The sequence below is a fragment of the Cataglyphis hispanica genome, chromosome 5, assembly GCF_021464435.1.
Source record: "Cataglyphis hispanica isolate Lineage 1 chromosome 5, ULB_Chis1_1.0, whole genome shotgun sequence".
Lineage (NCBI taxonomy): Eukaryota > Metazoa > Arthropoda > Insecta > Hymenoptera > Formicidae > Cataglyphis > Cataglyphis hispanica.
In genome coordinates, this window is record NC_065958.1 from 9,198,531 (window position 1) to 9,224,190 (window position 25,660).

At 30.7% G+C, this 25,660-nt stretch overlaps 3 protein-coding genes across 4 annotated transcripts; 2 read left to right on the top strand and 1 right to left on the bottom strand.

Moving 5' to 3' along the window:
• Positions 1-8,346: 8,346 nt before the first annotated feature.
• Positions 8,347-16,353, top strand: LOC126849580 (uncharacterized). The gene is made up of 4 exons (XM_050591543.1): positions 8,347-8,656; positions 10,029-10,109; positions 12,848-13,368; positions 13,551-16,353. The coding sequence occupies exons 1-4, from the start codon at positions 8,347-8,349 to the stop codon at positions 13,638-13,640; spliced, it is 1,002 nt and encodes a 333-aa protein (XP_050447500.1). The 3' UTR covers positions 13,641-16,353.
• A 2,319-nt stretch (positions 16,354-18,672) lies between these two features.
• Positions 18,673-22,029, bottom strand: LOC126850151 (deubiquitinase DESI2). 2 transcript variants are annotated; one of them, XM_050592863.1, is made up of 7 exons: positions 21,656-22,029; positions 21,077-21,284; positions 19,662-19,856; positions 19,437-19,509; positions 19,282-19,375; positions 19,036-19,177; positions 18,673-18,938 (listed from the first exon to the last, which is right to left on the bottom strand). In XM_050592863.1, the coding sequence occupies exons 3-7, from the start codon at positions 19,785-19,787 to the stop codon at positions 18,762-18,764; spliced, it is 612 nt and encodes a 203-aa protein (XP_050448820.1). In that variant the 5' UTR covers positions 19,788-19,856; positions 21,077-21,284; positions 21,656-22,029; the 3' UTR covers positions 18,673-18,761. The 2 variants fall into 2 exon arrangements, with proteins under 2 accessions (XP_050448820.1, XP_050448821.1); XM_050592864.1 differs by lacking the exon at positions 21,077-21,284.
• Positions 22,030-23,446: 1,417 nt separating this feature from the next.
• On the top strand, positions 23,447-25,434 carry LOC126850152 (protein jagunal). The gene is made up of 4 exons (XM_050592867.1): positions 23,447-23,739; positions 24,276-24,417; positions 24,651-24,866; positions 25,059-25,434. The coding sequence occupies exons 1-4, from the start codon at positions 23,648-23,650 to the stop codon at positions 25,185-25,187; spliced, it is 579 nt and encodes a 192-aa protein (XP_050448824.1). The 5' UTR covers positions 23,447-23,647; the 3' UTR covers positions 25,188-25,434.
• The last annotated feature ends 226 nt before the right edge of the window (positions 25,435-25,660 follow it).

Sequence of the window (25,660 nt, forward strand, 5' to 3'; positions counted from 1 at the left end):
TTGAATGATAATGTTACAGCAACATTCCAAAAACCAATATTTGGTAATCGCTAGTTTGTTCGTTTACCGCTATGCGGCGTGCGTTGCATCTATCTCGCATTTAATTTTTAGTCATGATGATTATAAATTGCAAAAAGCGATAAATAAGATTAAAGTATAATAACTATTTTTAATAGTATAATTTTTCTGACAATTCTAATACAAGGATTTCAGATATTTGATTGATTGATTGTTTAGAAATCGGACAAATATATAAATGTCAGAAAAAATTAAAATTGGTTTTTCATTATCTATTTAAGATGTAAAATAGAGTCTAATATATAGTGATCGGCATAATAAAGTGACCATATTATATTGCATATAAAAATCTCTCAAAACTAATGTTTGTAATAGAAAAACATCTTATTATTGGGTTTTGTTTGAAAGATTTATTATCACACTAACAATTTATAACGAAAATTGAACAAATTTTTGCGATAATAAATATTTATAATTTTATTATAACAAAACAAGCATTTTTATGTATGACAAAAAAAAGTGACCATCTTAGAATTTGTAGTGTTTTTGTTTAATGGCATTGTGTATTACGCACAAAACGTAAATAAAGAATCGTTGTTTATCACAACAACCTCTGATTAACAGTTCCTTGTTCACATTTTGAAAAACAACAGCATATAAAGTAAATATAAAGATAGTGAATATGACTGGTCGATAAATTTCTTATCAGGTTCGAAACTTGATTATCAAAGATTATAAACGTGGTGTCTTGCAGCGAAAGATCGCTTAAAAATATGAAATAAACAAAAGCGCTGTCCAGAAGCTTATCAAAAATTTTTGGACACTGGAACAGTGGCCGATTGATTTGGAAGAGGTAGAACGTGAAGCACAACTTGGCGTGATGGTACAAACATCATATGAGTGGTGAAGAAAGATTCGAAAACAACTGTTAGAAATCTTCGTGAATCTCTCCATCTGACCATTTCCGACCGGACAGTGCGCAGGAGACTGCAAGAAACAGATCTACACAGCCGTTTCGCATGTAAGCGCCCATTGATTAGTAAAAAGAATAAAAAAAGTGACTCAAATCTACAATAAAATATATAAATCAACCTATGGAGTTCTGGAAACGAGTTCTATGAACGGATGAGAGTAAGTTCGAGTTTTTTGGATACAAACAACAACTTCGTGTGGCGGAAAACTAGCAAGAAGCTTGAAAATTGTCATCTCCAGAAGACGGTGAAACACGGCGAAGGTAACGGAAACGGCTCACTTGCGCACAGTACAATTGGACACGTTGCAATTGCGCACTGTGATATTAGACACATAAAGTTGCGCACCGTTCGATTGAACACATTTCATTTACACCGTTCAATTGGACAGGTTGTTTTTGGACACAACACATGTATTTATATAAATTAAAATACACACGCATGTATGCATGTATAATTTTGAAATTTTTTGACATTTATTATTAACTCCATTTGGTAAATAAATATTTGTTACAGTTCGTTTACACACAGTTCTTTTGCGCATATTTCGGATCCGTTTGGACACTGTAACATGTACTTTGTAAGTTGTAAAGCAAGGTCCACCCAGCCTACCGGCGGGATGGGTGCGGGAGCCGAAGGCTTTTGCACCCCGTGTGTGCGTAAAAGAAATGTGCGCAAAAGATATGTGCGCAAAAGATATGTGCACAAAAGAAATGTGCGCAAAAGAACTGTGTGTAAACAAACTGTAAGAAACGTTTATTAACAAAATAAAATTAATAATAAATGTCAATAAATTTCAAAATTATACATATATACATGAGTGTGTATGTATTTTAAATTATACAAAAATATGTGCTGTGTCCAAAAGCAACGGTGTCCAATTGAACAGTGCGCAAATGAAATGTGTCCAATCGAACGGTGCGCAACTTTATGTGTCTAATAACACAGTATGCAATTGCAACGTGTCCAATTGTACTGTGCGCAAGTGAAGGCTTCTCGGAGGTAACATCATGGTCTGGTCTGTTTTTCTTGGGAAAGAGTGGCTCAATTAGTAAAAATTGATAGCATCATGATTGTTGATATTTACATCGATATTTTATGTGAGAATTTGGAAATTTTGTTGATCCAATTAGATTTGGAGAACAACTTTATTTTACAACAAGATAATGATCCCAAGCATACCACCAAAAAAACAAAGAAGTTTTTTTACTTCCCATCATATAAAACTGCTTAATTGGCCTCTGCAGTCTCCAGACTTAAACCCTATCAAAAATTTATGATCGATTTTGGACAGAAATGTAAACAAAACCGGAGTAACGAACAAAAATAATTATTTCGATGCACTGCAACGAGCTTGGGAAAATCTCGCCCTTAATCATCTGCATAATGTGGTCGAAAGCATGCCCAGACGGTTGACGGCAGTCATTAAGGCCAAAGGAAGCCATACTAAATACTAAGTTTGGATTTTTTTTAAATATAGATTAAAATTAAATAAAGTTAAAATTAAAAATAGATTAAAATTTATAAAGTGTCATTTTTTTTTGTCATACATGAAAATGCTTGTTTTGTTATAATGACATCATAAATATTTATTATCGCAAAAACTTGTTCAATTTTCGTTATAAATTGTTAGTGTGATAATAAATCTTTCAAACAAAACCCAATAATAAGATGTTTTTCTATTACAAACATTAGTTTTGAAATTTTTATATGCAATATAATATGGTCACTTTATTGTGCCGGTCACTGTAAATAAGATTTTAAGTTTCTTGAATTAAATTATTTAGATTTAATTATTTTATTATCTACTTAATTATGTTAATTTGTTTAAATATGTCAAAGTGTTTTTGTCATATAATATGTATATGTATAATACTTGTAAAAATGTAAGGTAGTTTAGAAAACGTATATAAATATTAAGATGAAAAACATCTATATATACTATATTATTATAAATATAATTGCACAGTAATGTATTGCATTATAGAAGTATATATATGTTACATTGTAAGATGACTGCAATGTTACATTGCAATATTACAAAAAGTGGACATCTTAACGTTGCCGCAATCATATAGCAATAATGTAGCAATGTTTTGCAACCAATTTGCACTATTACAATGTTTTAATGAAATTATTCTGCAATATGTCTGCAACCTTTCTGTGTTGTATGGGGATTGCTGTGAAACGTCGATATTCCATTACTTATGAGCAATTACAGGTACAAGACTACAGTTTAGCAAGGACGGAAATCGTGTCATTGAAGGACGCTGATTTGGCTAACGAACTTGATGATTGGCGTTCAAATCAGGCAGTATATTCATACTACAAGGAGGATCTGTATCCTGGCAAAGTAAGAAGCAAAGCACAACTGCTCTATTTACGACAGAGGCAGAGTATATGGCCTTGTCGTCCAGATGCCAGCAAGCACTCTGGCTTTAATCCCTGCCTCGAGAGATTGATCCAAGTCAGCAAAGTTTGGTATAACGATCTACTGTGATATCGAGAGGTGGTAGGTTTGGCCAAGACTACAGGTTATTGACCACGCAGCAAACACATCGACGTAAGATACTATTTTTTCCGAGAGCATGTCGATCGGAAAGACGTCAATCTAAAATAAATTCTGACAGAAAAGATGACAACAGATGGGCTGACCAAGACGTTGTTTCATCCCAAGCTAGAAATGTGTAAGAAAAGCATGGACTTTGTGGATTCAAAGAACTTAAAGAAATAGATTCTAGTTTATGTGGGAGTGTTAGTTTATGATAAACACAGAGTCTATGATGTAATGCGCGCTTAAGAGTAACTATCACAGATTTCTATGTAATACTAGACTGCTAACTCCCTTATATACTGACCGAAATATTGACTCCATAAAGATATATATACATATGAGAAGTAAATATCTGCGCATGACTTAAGTAGAAATCAAGCTAGGAATCAATAGGAAAGAAAAGATAGGTGTTGAATATGTAATATGACCGACGTGTACAGACGAAAAGTATGTTTGTGTAATGTGTGTGTGCTGTGTGCGCATATTTTCTGTACATATTTTTTAGAGTCATGTATTTCGTAGAGTTAGCGGTATTCTAGTATTATATAAAAGTGTGTGGTAACTTAGCCACCGACGAGATACTATTAAAGACAGTTAGTCTTGAGTAAATTTTTGTGATCATCAAATAGGCCCGGTGGGCCTAGAGGTAATTGAAGAATGTTGACATTATCGGCCGTTTGACAGCATCAAAAATTATTACATGAATTATTTAATTCATACAATTATTTTAATTCATCCAGTTATTATTTTATTATTAAAAATACCGATAAGATATCATTACAGATTCATAGTTTTATAGAATTTAGTATATTACTCGAAAAAAGTTTGCCACGCGCTATAGATAAGTAAATCTTTGCATTGTCGATAATAAAACATTAATTTTACAATGTTTTAAAATGTTTATTTTGTTGTTCTTGAAGCAATTACATAAAAGATTTATATATTTTTGATAATAAAACAATAACTGGATGGACTAAAATAACACACCGAATTTTTTTTCCACTCACACTAAATCCCATAAGACCACCGGTCTTTAATAATATCTCGTCGATGACTTAGCTGATAACCTATAAATTAAAAAAAATCCTAGTATTTTATTTCTTAAGGCCATTGCACGTTAAAAAATTTTAGTCGTAATCGTAAAGCCGTAAGTAAATCAACCAATCACAGTTCAAACATTTTTATTATGTTTTAGAAGTTTGATTGTGATTGGTCAATTTTCTTACGGCCTTATGATTACGACTAAAATTTTTTAACATGCAATGGCCTTTATTCTTAAGTTGTGTGCAACGTAATCACATTTTTTTTTGCTTTTTCCGTTCTCACTACATAAAGAAGCAAAATGTTAGCAGTCTGTCAGCAGTGTGAGAACAGATTCAAGCACAATATTGCAGCAGATTGACATCAACTGCATCCGCATTAAGTTTGTGTTCTGCTGGCAAAACCTGTCGATATAAGTCAACAGCAGATTGACGGCAGAAATCAAGCAGAATCTGCGCAACACAGTTAGATGCCAGATTGGCGGCGGAAACCGAACAAGCTTTGTCGTCATTAATTAAATGGAATAACGGTATTTAAATGCTTTATTAATTTACATTGCTGATTTCGCTTACTAAAAGATAATAAATGAGCATTTATTTTGCTCGTTTGTATTAATACATATAAATATATAATATTAATTAAAATAATATAATATATATAGCAAAATTTAAATAAATTAATTTATGAAATCAAAAATTTTATTTATATAGAATTTCTATTTTATATTTTAGATCGTAGATTTTCTATTTCATATCGTACATAATAACGAAATATTTTCATTTATTCGGATAATTTCTCTAAATAAGTAAAAATTGGACATTTATTTATTTGATTTTTCAAAAATCAGTTTAATATCTGAATTTTCCTGTACGGGAATCGTATCAGAAATTAAACTGATAGATATAATTATACATGTTATTAGCCACATTTTGCCGGCTTTATGTACGCTCTTGACAAGAATTTGAATACGGGTATAGAACGTAAAAATTGCGCCACGTAGCAAATGAATTACTATTTCAATAAATTATATAATGGCTAAAAGCAGATTCTGTTCGATTTCTGCTGCCAATTTGCTATCAGATTGCGCGAGCACAGATTTAGCTTGGTTTTTGCCGACAATCTGACGTCAAATCATGTTAACAGACCTTGCTCGATTTCTGCTATCAATCTGTCATCAGATTGCGCGTGCGCAGATCTTGCTCAGTTTCTGCTGCCAATCTGCTATAATAGTTCTGTGCAAATCCTGCTCACTTTCTGCTACTGATCTGCGGTCAATCTATGTCAGCAGGTTTTGTGATAGTTCTGCTAACATTCTGTTATCATTATCTGATATAACAGATTTTGTATACAGTCTGCAATCTTTTTGCTGACAAAAATTTGAAGCAGACGTTTAGCAAAATCTGTTTGAACAGACTTTGCTGATTGGGAATATACAAAATATCTTTCAATAAACAATCATCCTAATTTATCTTGCGCCATCACTAAAAATGAAATGCCAATAGAAGAGCTTTTAAAAGGAGATGAAAAAGACTCAAAGGATTTCAAATATGTACTATGAAATATTACAAGAAATGTTATAGGGATGTTCTCAGTATATTACATATAGTACGTATATTCACAATATCAGTATAAAATATTCGAATGATATTATGTGCTGTTAGAGTCAATATCGGAAATGAAGTCACAATCAATCTTAACAAGGGATCCAGAATATTAAACAGATTATTTGAGTTGGGCGGATAAATGGAAAATAGTCCATTTATTGTCTATTTGAAGCAAAAAGTCAGAATTTTTATAAAAATTAAATTTGAAGTTTTATATAAATTAAGATACATAAATATTTTTTTTATTTATTAACGGTATAATGTTGTTATATAACATGTTATATTACATATTATTTATGAGCGAGAAATTATAATTAACTAGTAACTTACCGGTAATACTTATGTATATTATTTACATTCCTTATATTATTAGTAATTTGGGATCGTCCCGTTTGCGCACATTACGGATCGGTCACGACAAAATTTCCTGATCGGACACAGGCCCGATCGCACACAGGCTCGATCGGACACAGACGCTATACCAAAGTACATCCATGGACAGGAAGCACGCGCGAGCGTGCATACACACACACACACATACGGAGGATGCAAGGGGAGGCCTTCGGCCCCCCTTTCGCACCCACTCCGCCGGTAGGCAAGGGTGCACCTCGCTTTACAACTTACAAAGTATATACTACAGTATCCGATCGAACCCGTGTCCGATCGAACCTGTGTCCGATCGGGTTTGTGTCCAATTGCAACCATATGTGTCCGATCGAGCCGGTGTCCAATCGGGGCTGTGTCCGATCGGGCCTGTGTCCAATTGCAAGCATATGTGTCCGATCGAGCCGGTGTCCGATCGGGCTTGTGTTCGATCGAGCCTGTGTCCGTTCGGGTATGTGTCCGATCGGGAAATTTTGTCGTGTCCGATCGGTAATATGCCCAATCGAGACTCACTCTAACATTCCCTCTTATTGCTTTTATATAATATTAATATAACAGTGTTTACTGGGTGTATATTAAATAATTTAGACATTTATTGTAGAATCAGTATTAGTTTAACTTTATTTAATTAATTTAGAGTTTTTAGTTGTTTAACTGTTTAGTTTTTAGTTTTTAGTGTCTTTAAATTTGTCGGATATTAGCAATTTGAAGTTATTTGTATATTGTATGTTTTATTTTATATTTAATTGTATTTCAATTTTAATTTTAATTTTAATTTAAACTTCAATTTAGTTTAATTTAATGTTCAATTTTTTAAAGTTTTAAATTTTAAAGTGTTACATTTTTTAATTTTTTAATTTTAAATTTAATTTTTAACTGTTAATTTTTAATTTTTAATTTTAATGCCCAATTTATTGTGAAAACACAGAACACATAACACAATACAACATATATATCACACAAAAAACAGAATAACAAATATAAAAACTGGAAATTATCCAAAGCCGCAAGGCAGGGATTAATAAATAAATAAAAAAATGAAATCTTATGTTTAAATTAAATCCATTTTATACTTTTTATAATAAATGGATTGCCTTTATTTGTTGTAAATCCCTTTTAATTTAATAGATTAATAATTTGCACATTAGTCATCGTTGTTGATAGCTGTTTTATCCATTAATTATATCCTCTGAATACTATCTGTCATAAGATTTTTTTAATAATTGCTTCTAAGTTCTCTATAGCATTTGTTTGACAACGCATATATAGCACTTCTCTTTGTTCATTATGTAGTTTTTGAACAGTGATATCTTTGATTAGGATGTCATCTTGGTACAATTCATCATGTGCGGACGTATTTTCGAATGCCTCCTGTTAATTACCGCTATTTTCCCATTTCGGGGCTATTTTTGTGTACCTTATCGGTCTAGTGTATTCATAATATCGAGTGCCTAATTCAGGGCAGTAAATTTTGTGGCGTCCGGACCTTTGTTGGATCTTATATACTCATATCTGGACAATTCAGAGTGCGGCCACATGGACACATGCTTCGCCTTTGTCTACGGTCGATGCCATCATATTTCCTTTGTTCTTCGAGAACAAATTTTCTTCTTTTCTTTTATTTTCCTTTTTATTTTTCTTTCAATTTATCTTCTCTCCTTTTATCTTCCTAGAGGAAGAATTCTACGATTTGTGCGGAATCTACAACGCATTACTGCATAATCTCAAGAAAACAAGTAACCTTAAAGAAACCTCTTTATCGCACTGCGCAGCTATGGCAAAGAACATCGAAGATTCATACGTAGCCTTCGCCCTCAATTCACTACTTTCAGAGGCTCATTCTTCGCTTCCTAAAGCTAACAAAGAATCTCAAAAACGACCTGTTAGTCAAGATATTCCTTATGTCACTACCAATAGCCCTCATTCGAAATCTGATGAAAGCATCAATTCTCACTCAACTTCAGCTTCCGAATCTACCATTTCTCTCACGGACAATATACGCTATAATCGATATTTGGTCAATAATGCCGGATCTTTTTACGTTCATATGCAACACATATTAAATTCTAATTCACCTCTTCATCGTAGGTAGAATCCTATATGAACTCAACATACAAGACTGCAAGTCAAAAGAATAAGACTTTCTAAGGTCTCTTTTTTAAATCAGGTAAAGCTGTTAACTCATTAGTAATTAATCAAAACCTTGTCGACAAGAATTTAATAACATTCATTCCTCCTTTCCGCACTTCACGAAAGGCCATTATCAGAGATGTTCCCTTAAATCTAACAGATCAGATTATTATTGGGAACATCAATAGTCCTTTCAGGTGGTAGCAGTCAGCAGACTGAACCGCAAGACTACAGGAACTTCTAACAATCTCAAGATGACTCTTCCGCATCCAACACTTATATTCCCTCTCTTACTGTATCGATCACTTTCGAGGGCCAGAAGATCTCCAAACATATCACAATGTTCCACGTCAGATACCCAGTATCATCATATATATCTAGGGTCTCACGGTGCAATGTTTTAGATTTGGATATATCAAGATCAACAAAAGCCAACCACGCTACATTACGATGAAAAAGGCCATTCATTCTCCAAAGAAAATTATCAACGCTTGGATACTTTACCCAAATGTGTGAATTGCAAGGAGATCATAGAGTTGACTCGTCTACTTGCCCGGAATTCACCACTCAAAAAAAAAAATAAGGAAGTTTGCTGCTTACAGGAATATCTCTTTGCTAAATGTTAGAGAGATTTTCAGAGGTAACAGATCCTCGTTCTCCCTACTCATCTTCTTCTGAGGAATTCCCGTCTCTCCCTCTCTCTCACTATACTCACAATCCTTGCATGACTTCATTTTATTTCGCAACCTCTCTTCCTCTGCTGCTTCTTCCGTTTCTTCTTCTTATGCTTATGCTGCAAAGAAGCTTTTCAAAAATAAAATCAATTCTAATCCCTCTTCTACCCTCAACTTTAATTTTTACTCCAATCTATCTCATAAAACCAAATCAAAATCCTTTTCCCTACTCCACCTTAAACATTTTCTTAGCTCTCAATCTCTAGATTCTCCCTTACAAAATTTCCATCGCCCTAATGTGTTCTTCTCGGAACCCCCTTCTTCTCCCTTCTGCCCCCCGCTTCCACTCTTTCTACCCCTCACCTTAATATTTCGTCCCTCCAAGACTTTTACTCTTATCACTCCTCTCTTACCTCAATTATCACTTTTGTCCTTTATTAACTTATCTGAGCTTATATCTGTATTTTCCCATATATTTTCCTACGCGATTTTTCCTCCAACGCTGAACACAAATCTCCCCCCTCTCACAATCATGACTAGTAATTTCACTAACAGAAATTTTTCTTTTTTCAATGGAATTGTCATGGTATCTTAAACAAAATGAAAACCCCTATGTTAATAGGAAATCAATATGATATACTCGCTTTTTCAGAAACATGGTTAACAACAGATAAAAATTTCTCCATTAAAGATTATATCATACGCCAGGATGGATCCTCTAATAAATCAGGAGGTATTCCATTAGCTATAAAGCACTCAATTTCTTTTACCAAAATCGATCCCATTTTTAACTTAGATGATATTTTGGAAACAATTGAGATTAAAATTCCATCTATCACAATAGCTTCATTTATATTTATTTAATTTATCGCTATCCAGTGCATCTCGACTTCTCCATCTGAGATAGACTTTTCAATTCTATTCTCTCTATATTTCAAATTATAATTACAGGCGATTTCAACGCTCATCATGTCTCTTGGGGTTATAATCATTCCTCTTCTTCTGACAGCTTCCTTTTTGAAGCATCCCAAGAATTCTCTCTTTTTCCCATTAATGACGACACCCCGATTTTCATTCCCTACTCTGTTCGCTCTGTAATTGAACTTTTGTTTCTTCTGACCTTACTTCCTTCTGTTTTTGGAAATCTTTAGACGACACGCTTGCCAGCGACCACTTTCTATAATCACTATCTCCCATCCGATTAAATCTCGCTCCTTTTTCTCTCATAATCTTCACGCTCATACAAAATTAATCGCAAACACTTCTTCACCTCTTTTTTAAATCAGCTTCCTTCCCTTTTCCTTCGTCTTCAATCTGATCATAACACCCCTATTGAGAAGAACAAAATTCTATGTGATGCATTAAGAAACTCTGTAACCTCTCTCCTTCCTTGTCACAGGAGAAACGATAGTCCGCTTGACGCTACGAATAGAAACAATTCCACAAACAAAAACAAAAAGAAAGAAAAAAGCAATCGCCACCAATCTCTCCCGCCAGCTCTTTGGTGGAATGAAAACTGCACCGCAGCGGTTAATTTAAGAAAAATGGCCTTGCGTAATTTCCGAAAAAGCCCTTCACTGTCTAACTACTTTGTCTTAAAAAAACAAGAAACCGCCATCAAACGAACTCTTCGTCAATCCAAACACAAGGGATGGAGATCTTATTGTGAGACCCTCACCTCTTTCACAAGTATCTCCGCACTATGGAAGATCATTAAGCGTTTTAAAAATAGATACCTTAATACTACTAATTTTTCCCCTACGTGCAACTATGGCATCCCTCCTACAATTGAAAATTTAATTAACATCATTTCCCCTCCCTTGTATCTTCACAAGCTTCCCCCTCCTTGCTTCGATTCGAATCATGTGTACTCATGTTGCATATTCGATGGTCCTTTTCGATGGTTCATCTCTAGATGAACTCTTTCATGTTATCTCTCCCCTGAAAAAGAAAAAATCTTCCCCGGTCTAGACCAGATTGATTATAATATGCTATCCAATCTTCCTGATAGTTACTACCCTCTCATCCTCTCCATTTTAAATGAGCTCTTCTCTTCTGATACTTTCCCTGAATCCTGGCAACATTCATTAATCTACCTAAATCCACTCTCGGGAAATATTGCCCTATCTCCCTTATAACCTGCCTTCTAAAAGTCTTAGAAAAGCTTATCCTCCTTAGACTAGATTGATTGGAGCGCTTCGAAATACTTCCTTCTCAATTTGGATTTCATAAATATCGTTCTTGTCTGGATAACCTATTTATCCTCACTACCGAAATCCACACAAATTTCACTCGTGGTACAGCTACTGCTTGTCTATTTCTAGACTTATCAAATGCTTTTGATAATGTCATTCTTGCTATTCTTATTTCCGATGTTGAGGAATTGGGCTCACCCCCTCGCTTATGTCATTTCATCTACAATCTCATTCACTTTCGGAGATTACAGTTTGTTATTAACGAAGAACTTACAGACGAATACTTGTCTTATAATGAAGTACCTCAAGGTCCATACTTAGTGCTATTTTTTTTAACATTTATGTTCCCAAATTTCATAAACACATAGGGGAAGAATGTGATCTCGTTCAATTCGCGGATGATATAGCAATCTTTGTTAGTTCTAACAAGATAGAGAAGGCCCTACTCGCATTGGAAAAATCGGCTAACCAAGCTTTTAGATTCCTCTCGCAAAGGATTCACAGTCTCTCCTTCAAAATCCTCCCTGGTTATCTTTATCAAAAACACATTCACTCTTCCTTATTCCATTATTTATTCCATTAAGTTAGGCACTTTCATAATTCAAACCTTTCCCTCATGCAAATTTCTAGGAATTCACCTCGATTTTAGACTCTCCGGAAAAGATTATATCTGCGCTCTCTCTGCCCGCTGTTCTGAACTAATAAATATTCTCAGCGTATTGAAAGGAACATGAGGGATGGAGCTTCTCGTTCCCTTCTAAATATCTATAAATCTCTTATTAGAGGTTGAATACGGCTCCTTTATCTTTTTCTTCAACAATTATACTTTAATGAACACTCTCGAAAAAATTCAATTTCGTGCCATACGCCTTTGTTTAGGACTTAGAAGAACTATTCCCACGAATGTGCTACTTGCTGAAGCAGGAGAAGGTCTCTTACAATTTAGATTTGATCTACTTTTATCCAAATATATCTTTAAAATCTTTTCTCTTGCTCATAAATAAACTTTTTTCTCTTCTTTGGTATTCATGGAAAACTCATAAAATTAATCCTTCTGAAAAATTCCTCTTATTTAGATCCTTTTGCGATTTGCTTCAAAAGAAACTCTATATAGCCAAGTTGACTACTCAGCCGTCTATTCCATTGATTACAACGCCTTCCTTCCTTCAATTATTATTACTATTCCTTGTGATGTAGAAAAAAATAAAAACGCTCTTATCCCTCAAATTATCTTTTTTGACATCTACCACCAACTAATTTCTTCCCGTATGTCATTCTTTTGACGCTTCAAAAAACCAGCTTGATGATGAAAATATTCCTGATAGTTATGTAGGCTTTTTCATTTACTCGCCTTTTTCACATCTACAATTCCTCTTTAAAACTTACCTCTTTTCTTCTATATTCACAGCAGAAGCTTTAGCCATACTTCATAATCTAGAATATATCTTAACCAACTCTATCTCCAAATCCGTAATCTTTACCAACTCCAAAAGTGTTATCGAAGCTCTTCTCTCTATCAATCTGGCTCACTCACTCAATCACATTATCTTTGTTATCAAACAAAAACTCTACGAGATAAAATCTGTGGAATTTGAAAACTCCATCGTATGGATTCTAGCGCACTCAGGCATTCTTGGAAATGAAACGGCAGACTATTTAACGAAAAAAGCTATTTCCAAAGGCCAGATATCTCCAAAATTCTTCCCACATTCTGACTTCTACTCTATTTCTCGGAAGAAATACAATGATGACACAGTTAAATTCCTCAAGAACCAAGGCAACCAAGTAAAGGTAAAGGTAAGATCTAGTAAAGGAGTCAAGTATTTTAGTTCCTTTGAAATGATTACCTTAAAACCATAGTTCTACAAAGTTAAACTTAACCGAAAGAGCATCGTTTTTGCAGATTCAAAAGCGATCACTACCTACGATTATTATCTACGCTCTCAACCACAGTTTATACCGCTGTAATTTGGTTCCAGATCCCTCTTGCTCATATGGATCATCTAGACAAGACGCAGACCACATCTTTTGGAGTTGCCCACTACACGCACAAAGAAAGTTGCTTTTAACTCAGCTGACAAAATACAAGAAAATTCCACCATTCGTGATTCAGGAGTTTCTGAGGAATCCTTCCTTTGAGATTATTTACGTTCTTTACTTTTTTCTTAAATCCTCTAACCTTAACATATAATTTCACTTTCTTTCCTGTTGTTTTCCTATTTCCTACTTTTACTCTCGCTAACTAGTTGTTGGCCGGAATGTCTTGATCATATCCAGATCGGACATGACCATTTAAAAAAGAAGAAGAAGAAGATATCTTCGATTAGAAATCATGAAATACGCTTTCGATCTCTTGCATTCGTTGATTCTGTATGCCATAAGCGTCCCAGATAGTCAAGTCTGTTTAAACAGATTTTGTCAAACGTCTGCTACAAATTTTTGTTAGCAGAAAGACCGCAGACTCTATACCAAATCTGTTATATTAAATAATGATAGCAGAACATCAGCAGAAATATTACAAAATCTGCTGACATAATTTGACAACAGATCAGTAGCAGAAATCAAGCAGAATTTGTACAGAATTATCATAGCAGATTGGCAGCAGAAATTGAACAGGATTGCGCAATGCAATTTGATGTCAGATTGGCAGCAGAAATCGAGCAAGTCTGCGCGTACGCATTTTGATGGCATATAACAGAAATCGAGCAGGATTTGCTAACATGACATAATATCAGATTAGCGGCAAAAACCAAGTAAGATTTGCGCACAATCTGACAATAAATTAGCAGCAGAAATCGAGCAGAATTTGTAATAATTTATTAAAATAGTAGTTTATTTGTTTACCGCTATGCGACACACTATTCATTTTCTGTACTCGTATTTAAGTTCTTGTCATGAGCGCATATGAAGCCTGCAAAATGCGGCTAATAACATATAATTATTTCTATCAGTTCAATTTTTTATACGATTTCCATATAGGGAATTCAGATTGAATTGATTTTTGGAAAATCGGACAGATAAAGGTCCGATTTCATTTATTCGGACAATTTTTGTCTAAATAAGCAAAATTATTCAGTTATTATTTATAAAATAGAAATTTAAGATATAAAATAGAATTTCCATTAAATAAAATCTTTTATTGTATAAATTAAATTATTTAAATTTTCCTATATTTATTATATTAATATTATATATTTATATATTATTAATACAAAAAACAGAAAATGACGTCCCGTGAATATGATATATTGACTATTGACATCATTTTCATGAAACTTAATTTAGAATGTTTAATTATTTATGTTATTTGTGACCAAAATTTATTGTCATTTTGTTACTTGAAATTCTTTAAATGTTTAAATCTATTTAAATGTATCATGTCTATTTTATATAAATGTCTAGGAGCTGCAGAATCTGCTCGATTTCTGATGTCAATCTGTCAGCAGATTAGATTCGGTTTCTGTCGTCAATCTGTCGCCAAGTTATGTCAACAAAGTCTGTTTAAATTTTTCCGCCAATGTCGACTTATTATATTAGCAGATTCTGCCGGCAAAACATTTGCTAAACACAGTTAATGTCAGTTTGCTAATAGATTTTGATTAAATCTGTTATCAATCTGCCGTCATACTGCTAATATTTTGCTTAAAGGAGTAGTAGGTCTTCAACTAGTGCCAACATTTGCTCCTTTTATTGCTTTATAGCTACACTTCCTTTTTCTTATATTCATCATATTGATTCCGTGCTTCTTTTAATGCTATTAAAACTTCGTTTCAACGGTTTTCCAAAGTTGCAGCTACTAGGCGATTCGATGGATCCATTTCTTCATAACGTCTCTGTGCTAATTGTACTTCTTAATCTGCTCTTTTTATTTACATTTGTTATTCTACGTTTACATCCAGCGACCTGATTGCGGCCTGACTTATATTGTGATCCAAAGTAAGTCTAGTCATCAACCGTTTACACCGAAAAAGATTTAAGAATTGCCGGGATTATATTCCACGCTACTCCGATTTAACCTTATTTAACTTTTGATAGCTTAATAAAACAATAGCGATCAAATAAGCTTTTAGGTCGCATTGCTCACGCCGAAAAAACAGACGCCCTATTTCAGGCCAGGTTACTAAAATTTGAAGTCTGATCTGAAGTTAGGTCGGGTCGCCTATTAAATGTTTACAGCAGGCGGCCTAAATAATTTAAGTCAAATTTGAGGTATAGACCGCGGTCTTAATGCTGGATATAAACGTCATTGTCTATCTAGCATGACCTAGAGTGACCTCGTTATTTCAGTTCTTCAAATGCTTTTACGGCAACCTCAATTTACGCAGGTTCCATGACTTCTAATTTCTTTTTACAATAGTTTTATCCAAAGGATTTCCATAAACAAAAAAAAACAGTTTTTACTATTTGCTTTTCATTTTTTTTCCAGTTATATTCATAGGGTACAAAAATACCATTTTTTTCCTTTATATTTTATACTATATTCGCTATCCTCTTTTCACATATGTCTTATTTATTACATAGTTTAATTCAAGGTAGAAGAACGAGTAATTTCTGGCAATACTGTTAATGAATCAGATGAACTGTTAGGATAAGATTTATAACAAAGCGATGACGAACTGAATTATTTGTACTTGTGAAAGATGGACTATTGTCAGTTTTATTTTCTTGATTACTAATATAATGAGATATTTAACAAATTTTTCATGTTTTAGTTAACTGAAGAATATTCTTACAAACTCTTAACAGACAGAAAATACAGTTAGATAAATGTACAAAATGATAATGCACTGATTTTAGTATTGAAATATAATAAATTTATATACATTAAAAATAACTTATTAGCATATTGATTCTTATCAATTTTATTTTTATTTTTATTTTTTTTAATCTATATGAATTTATGTGTACGAATATCATTTAATTATAATAAAATATTTATTATTACAGATATTGAGCAAGCAAAAATAGAAGAGGTATCCGTAACAGAAATATACAATATTGATTTTGAAAAAATGGATTGTTTTACACAAGTATTTATCCTGAAAGAATATTAAATTCATCAACAAAGAAGCGATTACCAGGGAAGCTATTACGGTTCTTGAAACGAGGTGAAAATTACAAAAGTGAGCAAATTTACTAGATTTCAACAAATGAAATTGTAGATATTCTAGTGAATTTCCTCACTTTTGTATTTTTCACTTCGTTTCGAAAACCGTAATAGACCTCGAGAAGTACACACACGTGAAATGGGAGTTCTGAAAAGAAAATTAGCCATCACCACTGAACAATAAACAGCACAAAAAAAAACTTTATTCACTTCGGGACATGTTGAAGGAATTATTACAGAAGAATCTTATGGTGTTTTCGGATGGACGGCTTAATCCAAATCATAAATTCAAGTCTTTTATTGGCAGAGACAATGCAATGACGTTATTATGTCCATCCGAAAACGTCATTATTACGGCAAAATAATTCGATATACTGCAAAATTTTAGGTACAAAAGTTTTTTAAGTGTATGGTTTTACATATATGTTTTTTTTCTAGAGGATCGATCATGTGTTTCTCTAAGGGCCAATTTCACTATCTTTGGTTAGATTAACCGACGGCAGAGTGGCAACTGAAATGATAAGAATGCTTGGTTTTCATTTACCTCTATTTTCTGTTGCCATCCTGCTCATTTTAACCGTCAGTTAACTTAACCGAAGGTGATGAAATTGGCCCTACATGCCTTCAATCACAAAATAATACCCTAAATCTAAAGCGGGAAGCACACACTTTTGCATAAGCGCATAATTATAAGCATAAGGAAATTGATTGGTTCATTTCCTTATGCATATATTTGTGGACCAATCAATTTCTTTATGTTTATGGTTATGCGCTTATGCAAAAGTGTGTGCTCCCCGCTTAGAGTAAAATTCCTAACTTAACATTATTGAGTGTACACTAGTGACACCAAAGCATTCCTTATTGCAGTGCAACATAGCACAAATCAAAAAATTACCTTTTATTATTATCTCAATATTTCATAACATATTCATTGATTAATTTAAATTTGATTTTTCTCTAGAAAAATGTAAAATTTTTTTTACGATTTATCAATTTTTAGTTTTTATATGCCTTCATAATTATATATAAGACATAATTTAAAATACAAAATCTGTGATAGCTGTAAGAGCAAAATTGAATTAAAATAATTTAAAAAAATTATTAATTAAAATTAATTACAGAATATAACTTTATTTACATATCTAAAGTCAAGTTTATAAAATATTCTTAACTATTAATTACTCCAGAATTATTGGCGTCTGAATTAACTATATGCAGTAAAAATTAATATCAACTAAATATTATAAAAATTAAGAACAGATGATAAAATACGCTTGATTTTGAATGCAGAAATTTTATGTGATATTATTGGTCAACTTTGATTATTTCTCAACTTAACTCAGAATCTCTCACTCTTAACTCAGAAAAACTATTAACATAATAATAATAAATTATTAATATTATCCTAATAGAATTTTTGACTCTAATTCATCTCCAGAATATATTTAAACTATTTAAAATATTTACGATAAATTATTCTATAAGGTATAAAATCTCTATATATATATATGAATAGATATAAATTATAGAAAGTAATTAAATCATTAAATATATTCAAACTATTGGATATAATATTGCTTACATATAATTATATCTATCTGATGTTCATGCATTATATTATTAACTTAGTGCTTTACAGCTTTAAATGTAAAAAATAAGAAATAAAAAGTTTTGTAAAAAAAATTAATTTTAGTAATTATATACCTTTCTAATGTAACAAGTTTTGTTTTCATTAACAAGTTTCTTGCTCTCATTGCAATTTGAATTCATATGTAATTATCTATTCATTATGTAACTATCTTGACTGTATTATTCAACAAAGAACACATGCGACATTGCAGATTGCCATTTTAGGAGACATGTTGCAACAAAGGCAATCTTTTTGGTACTAATTGTTAGCAGTCGCACATTCAAGTGTACAATATCAAATTTGTACCTTGTCTTGACGGTTTAGTTCCTTAGATTTTCAAATCTTGGCAAAGTCATAGCTCTAATTAACATTTTTTTTCATCATGTTTAATTTTACCTAGAATGTATAACTTCTACGGTATTTTAGACCGTGCATTTTAACGTTAATTAAATGTTACAATGAAGTATCCGATGGTGGTGTACTTTCATGATGACTAATTTGACTAAGAGAGTGTTGCAAAGCATCAGGCGTTAGCCATTCCTTTGGTAAACAACGTTGGAGAAATGGTACACATGAACTAAAATATGCTAGACGATTTACCCAACCAGGTATTTCTTGTCCACATAGAATCTAAAATATATAATTTTTTATAATATATATTGTCTACACCATATACTCATTAATGTTGTTGAAAGTAATAAATACCAAAAAAGAAAGTAATAAATACCAATGTGAACTGACTGCTGAAGTGATTACAGTTTTTATTCATCAAGTGATAACGATCCCCTCTAAAATCTTTGCCTAACTCTGTAATAATTCTTGAAACATCTTCTTCTGTGAAGTCTGTATATCCAATGTGAACCGATTGTCTGCAACATAAAAGATTACATTACATTGAAAGATTGACCATATGGGAAATAATAAAGCGCTTATCATTTAAAGTGTATTTTTATATAAAAAATAGAAAATTGACCTATATCTAAATTGTTCGCCTAATTCTTCGGCTACTCTTGGTGTGATTTCAAAAATGCCACTTCTTGGTTGAGCATGACCCCCATATGCATATTCTGTAGCAAAAATATATTTCAAATTCTTAATTTATAATCCATAATTTTTTTTAATACATACCTGTTCCATATATTTCCACTCCTGAATGAAACACACCAAGACCGATAGGTGTAGTATATTCATTTATCCAATACTGGAATAGAACATATATGTTGAATTAAATTTTTTATAATACATTAATTGATATATACAACTAAATTTATAAAAATTAGTAACAAATTAGTAACACTAAGCAATTCTTAATGATATTTTATTTGTTATAACATATTGAAACTGGCAACTTACCATATCATAAACATTAAGAATGATTGGCTCACGTGCCATTTTTGGAATCAATTCCTCACTATCTTGTGGATAACCCAAACAACTGGGGAAAGACAGATTACAATTAAGGCCTGAAGAAAACATCATTGGCTTTGTAATCCACAGAATATAGTTGATTAATAATATCTTCTCTCTTTTTTTGTTTCTCTAATATACCTAATACATACACAAATAAATACAATCTCATTATTTTATAAAACTTCTATAGATATAAAAAGATTATAACTAAATTATATCTAATATCTTAAATTATAACTACTAATTACTGCATATTCAAACAAGTAAAAAATTATACACTATAACTATTTTTGTTAATTAATATTTAAAAAAATAAAATATTTTAAAATTACTTTTTAATTTTTGTATATTTTAATAACATTGTATAGCATACTATATGAAAAAAAATTTAATATATAATATTTTATATATATATATATATATATATATATATATATATATATATATATACATATATATATAATCTCAATTAATATTACATATAAATATTAAAAATAATTATAATTATTAAATATATAAGTTTTATATAAATAAATAAATATATATATATATACTTTTTTTTTTTTTTTTTTTTTTAATGACCAATTCTGATCAATTTTAAAATCAAATTCTCTTTAGCAAAAATCAAATTATCAAATTAACATTTTATTATCTATCAGTTTTCTAATCTTTAGTATTATATATTTTTATAGCTAATTGTAAGCTTACAATTAAAATTTTTCTAAATCTCATTTACAATTAGCTAATTTTATAATCTATTTCTTGCACACTCTCTAGTGTTTGATTTATAAATATGCTTTTTTTCAATCATTAATTAAAAATTATTAATGCTTTCATATTTCACTAAGAAAAAATCTACTCCAAAATTAACTAAAAAATTTATCATTAAAAAATGATGCACAAAAAGTGAGATATTTTCTATATAAATATTTTAAGTATAATGTATACAAAGATATATAATATAATCTAGTAAACAAAAGCAACATGGTTTGCCATAGATTCGAGCAAAAACTGCAGCAGATTAGCATCAATTGTATTCACATTAAACTTGTGTTCTACTGTCAAAGTCTGCTGACAATAAATGCCGCTATGTCAACTGATTGGCAACAGAAATCGAGCACAGTCTGTCAATATAGATTTCTGCTTTCTATCTGTGTCAAACTATATACAAGTGAGCAGAATTGCTTGATTTCTATCATCAATCTTCTATTGGCAAACTTTACTATATTTCTATTACATTTTGCCAACACACACATATACATTCTTTGTTATATTTTTAATTGATATTTCCTACATTATATTATGCAAGAAAATCATTACAACAAATACATGAAAATAAATACAATAGAATATGATACCTTTGTATAGAATAAAGGATCAACACACTAGCATATATGTAATACTTTGTATTTAATTACTGGATACATGTGTCCTCTTTTATATTGTAATATTATATTATTTGTTTTAATTTACTTCTTTTTTGATTCCAATATTTTAATATTGTAGTAGCCTTCTCATTAATATTAAATATTGCATATTATTCTGATATAATCATCTCTGAAATAACTGAAATAATACATTGATTTTTATATTTGAAATATATAAGAATATATATTCTTTGCATAATGTTAAGATTAACCTTTGAAAAATATTAGATGGTTCTATGTTTAAATAATTGTCTACTTACAGATATGCAGAAATAAGAAATACAATATTATTTCTAAATAATATTTCTATTAAATTTCTTAAAATGATGCACAATGTTTTAAGATATTGACAGTTTGTCAAATAAGACATAACAGTTCGTATGTTTTATAGTATGAGATTAATATTCTACAGCACACACACACACATACACGCACACAAACTACTATCATAATTTTTTTAGACAATTTTTCAATGATCATTCTCCTTTAAAATTATTAAATATCACTTACTCTTTATTTGGTTTCCTGTTTTAGTTAAGAAAGGCCTTTCCGTTTTATTTGCACTTTCTACACTTAGGTTCTTTGTTTACTCACTCTACTATATATCCATTTTCTCTCAATTAAAAGTTCTAAAAAGTGCAAGCGAAGAGAGCTATCCAACAGAATATTCCACTTAGAAGCGGCGTTAATCTGGTATCAGGTTATCAAAGAGAAATTATTGAAACTGAAAGTCGAAGATCGGACATCGTTCAACGGCTTGATTGTACACTATGATTGTATTTGTGATTTGTATTATATTTTGTAAAGTCTCAATTCGAAGAAAAAATTACATGATCGCTGCCTTGTACATACACTAATGTCACGATGCTTTTACTCATCGACTTAATAATATATAGAGACATACCACTAGCTATCAATAAGGGCACAAGAGTGGGGAATATTTTAAATGTTTGGTGGTACTTTGCTGGTATCGTTGGATTTTCAGCGGTTATTTTAAATTTGTTCTTGAAATTAATTTTATAAAATAAATAATTGCACGTAGAAAAAAAATTAATATTATATATCAAAATTGTTTATTTAGTAATATAGGAATTGTATTTTATGCTTTTTTAAAAATATTTTTTTTGTCGAAAAGTTATTATTGATTGTTTAATAATATATTGTGTACTATAATATAATATACACTATATTATATATTAAATTATTGAATGTGTTGAACTTAATGGGTTTATATTGGTTGGAGAATGGAAAAATATTATATATTAAAATATTAATTTTTTAATGGCAAAATTTTTCACTTTTCTTTTATTATATTGCAATATTTCTGTAAGCAAACATTTTACTGTTGCTCTAATATCATAACAATATTGTAGCAATATTTTGCAATGTTTCTGCAATGTTGCAATCTTACAGAAAAATTTTGTTGCAATGTTGTTACAATCTTGCGGTATTGTTTGGGAATTGATCAAGTTTTTGAGATATGACACTATTCTAATGAAAATGTAGTAAATTAATATAAATGATGTCAAATTGACTAAAAGTCAACCTACTCGCCAAAATGATTGATGATTGGTGATCGGCTTTTAGTCGTTATAAAGTCGACTATATTAGTCGACTCACGGTTGACTATAGTCAAGACATTTGTCGCCTACTAAACTATAAGTTGGCATTCAGTCTAACTTTGAAGTCGACTTTTTCTGCCAATTGACAGTCAACTAACAGTCGACTTTGTGTTGTTTGACTTTGTATATTTCAAACTTTTTTTGTTATTAACTTTCTAATAAGCAACAAGCGATAATTAAATTAGAAGAAAAAATTACTCAGAATTATGTCCTTGACAATACATATCAAGATCATTGAAATCGGTGAGGTCGCTCTTAATCTTAAGTTAAATTTTACCAATCCCTCTCCCGCTATCATTATTGCGCATTAGTTTTTTCGTTTTGCAAATATAAACCAACAAACATTTTAATTAGTTTTTTCGTGACCAACGATTGCGCATCGATTGAACTAAGATGTATTGAAATAAAAATAATATATCTTTCTGGCTAACTTCACACAAAATTTTATTTTCGTATTTTCAAAAAAAAATATTAACCAACAAATGTTGTAATTAGGCCAACAATCACCAACAAATGATCAACAAACAATTTGTAAAAAAAAAAATTATAAAGATTATAAAAGTGAATGTTAATCGAGTAACTTTATGGAGCTGATAAAGTTGAAAAATTTGGAAAATTAATGAATTGATTGGGGAAATTCAGCTTTAACCATGTGGTAACACTGCCGAGTTGCTCAAATCGAGTTGCTAGTATCGTGGATACTGGCCTTTAGATACGAGCAAGATCTCATTTTTTCGCTTACGGAAAGTTTAAAAATAGTTGAATTTCGCTGATGAAATGTGATATAAATTTCCTCGGATTTCAGTTCTCAGATTGTACAAATTGTTCATATTTTGTTTGAAGAAGACTTCTATGCGCGAATTCTTCCGATTATATATATATGGCTTCGAAAATGACCCTTTCCCAGGCTCTGGGAACAGATGGGAGCGACTATAGTCATAGGCAAAAAATTGCAACACATTACCAAGTTAGGTGAGAAAATCTTTAAAAAAAAATGAATTTTTTTTTAATTTTTTAAATTGTAAAACTTAATTTATAAATGCATATAATAAATAAATTATAAATTTTAATGAAATAAATTTATGAATTATAAATTTTAATGAAATAAATTTATGAATTATTGACGACCCGAAAATTTCAATTTTTATTTCATTAAATATACCTAATTTCTTATTTTCACTAAGTATATATATTACATTCCAATATAAAATTAGAGCACTTAAATAATATACTGAATAAAGATTTACAATCTGTTATTATATATTAAATATTATATATTAAATAATAAATTATATATTATATAAATGAAGCCTCTTTATAAAGTTGATCATGCAGCATTTATATTATTTTATTATAATTAATACTATTCACAAAAAAGCTATATATATGCATACGTATTTAAAAATATATCAATAATACATAGACACACACATGTATAATATATAATGAGTATATATAAAAATTTGTGTCATTTCTACTTCTTGTTAAAATATTATTTTTGTTTTCAGTGCAACAAATAAATCAAGACTGAAGTATTGTATATTTTTTCATTACTTATTGTTTTTTGTTATGCTTGCTAAACTTTCTGCAGATATATTAGATCGTCTAGACATATTCATCTTAGAAATAGAAGAGCTACAAATACCACAGGTACAATAAAAAATATCTCAGGCAATACTATAAATGTAGAATTTAGACTAATCATATTTTATTTTATTGGATATTTTTTTTTAGTAAATAAATTTAAGAGAGAAAACTCTAATAACAAGTATCTTTTGTTGTTGCTCAATTTTACATTTATTAAAAATGTTAAATATTATTACATATTTTTTCATTCCTAATAGAGATCATTGTATATTTAATTATTCTTCTTTCTATTTTAGCCGTTATGGTGGGAATATATATGGTGCACTAGTTTATTATTATCTTTTCTTGCTCTCTCAGCAACTAAAAGAAACAAAATTAAAACATTGCAAAGATATATGATAGGTATCGTTTTACTAGGTCACGGTCCATTGATATATGCTACTGTGTATTACTTTAAAGATGTCTGGACATACTTAACTGTAGGAGAATCTGAAGATATTTTTTTGTGGCAGGTACAATTATTTTTAGAATCATCAACTTTACTTGATTAAATATTGTTATCAAATGGAATTACCAATAAATTTAATTTGATATTTGCAAGGATTTTATTTATTCATTCATTAAGGAAAAACACTTTTAGTTTATATTTTTAAAAATTATTTAAAAAAAATAAACATACTAATGTTATATAATTTATTTTTCAGGGTTTACCATATGGCGTACTTTGGTATGCATTTATTCTTCTAGCTTCACAAGTTCATTGTTTCTCTTTATATTTTTCTTGGAATCTGCTGGTCGCTTGGAAAACACGGAGTGTTAAAAAAGTTAACTAAATCTTATAGTCAACTATGTGTGGACCTTGTCATGTTGATAAATTATAGATATATTTCAGAATGTGAGCATTCATATTTATGTGGTTCATGTTAAAAAACAAAGATATATAAATGTTATAAAAAATGGTATACAAAATGTGTGAAAAATATATGTAACATGTATATAAAAGAGAGAATATCAATGTGTGTATTTCTGTATGCAAAAATATATACAAATTAATTAGATTTATATTTTTTCAAACAATAAGATTTACGAGTTTTTATTATGAGATATCTTTATACAATTTTGTCATTATCACGACAGAAATCAATTCTGCTATGATGATAAAATATAATTGATGTTTTATCAGTGCTCACTAATATCTATCTCTCATCACTACCACCATTACTACACAAACATAATGCAGCAAATATATCGATTAAATAGATTTTTAATATAAAAATGCTAATATAGAAACTATAAAAACAATTAA

Bases quoted from the DNA above. Each gene is read 5' to 3' on its own strand.
- LOC126849580 (XM_050591543.1), top strand. From the start codon at position 8,347: ATGGCAAAGAACATCGAAGATTCATACGTAGCCTTCGCCCTCAATTCA. The intron at 10,110-12,847 runs GTATTCCATTAG...CCGTATGTCATT, and splicing joins ATCCTCTAATAAATCAGGAG to CTTTTGACGCTTCAAAAAAC. The intron at 13,369-13,550 runs GTAAGATCTAGT...ATTTGGTTCCAG, and splicing joins GCAACCAAGTAAAGGTAAAG to ATCCCTCTTGCTCATATGGA.
- LOC126850151 (XM_050592864.1), bottom strand. From the start codon at position 19,787: ATGATGTTTTCTTCAGGCCTTAATTGTAATCTGTCTTTCCCCAGTTGT. The intron at 19,510-19,661 runs GTAAGTTGCCAG...GTTCTATTCCAG, and splicing joins TTCTTAATGTTTATGATATG to TATTGGATAAATGAATATAC. The intron at 18,939-19,035 runs GTATTTATTACT...TATATATTTTAG, and splicing joins TCAGCAGTCAGTTCACATTG to ATTCTATGTGGACAAGAAAT.
- LOC126850152 (XM_050592867.1), top strand. From the start codon at position 23,648: ATGGCTTCGAAAATGACCCTTTCCCAGGCTCTGGGAACAGATGGGAGC. The intron at 23,740-24,275 runs GTGAGAAAATCT...TTTTGTTTTCAG, and splicing joins GCAACACATTACCAAGTTAG to TGCAACAAATAAATCAAGAC. The intron at 24,418-24,650 runs GTACAATAAAAA...TTTCTATTTTAG, and splicing joins AAGAGCTACAAATACCACAG to CCGTTATGGTGGGAATATAT.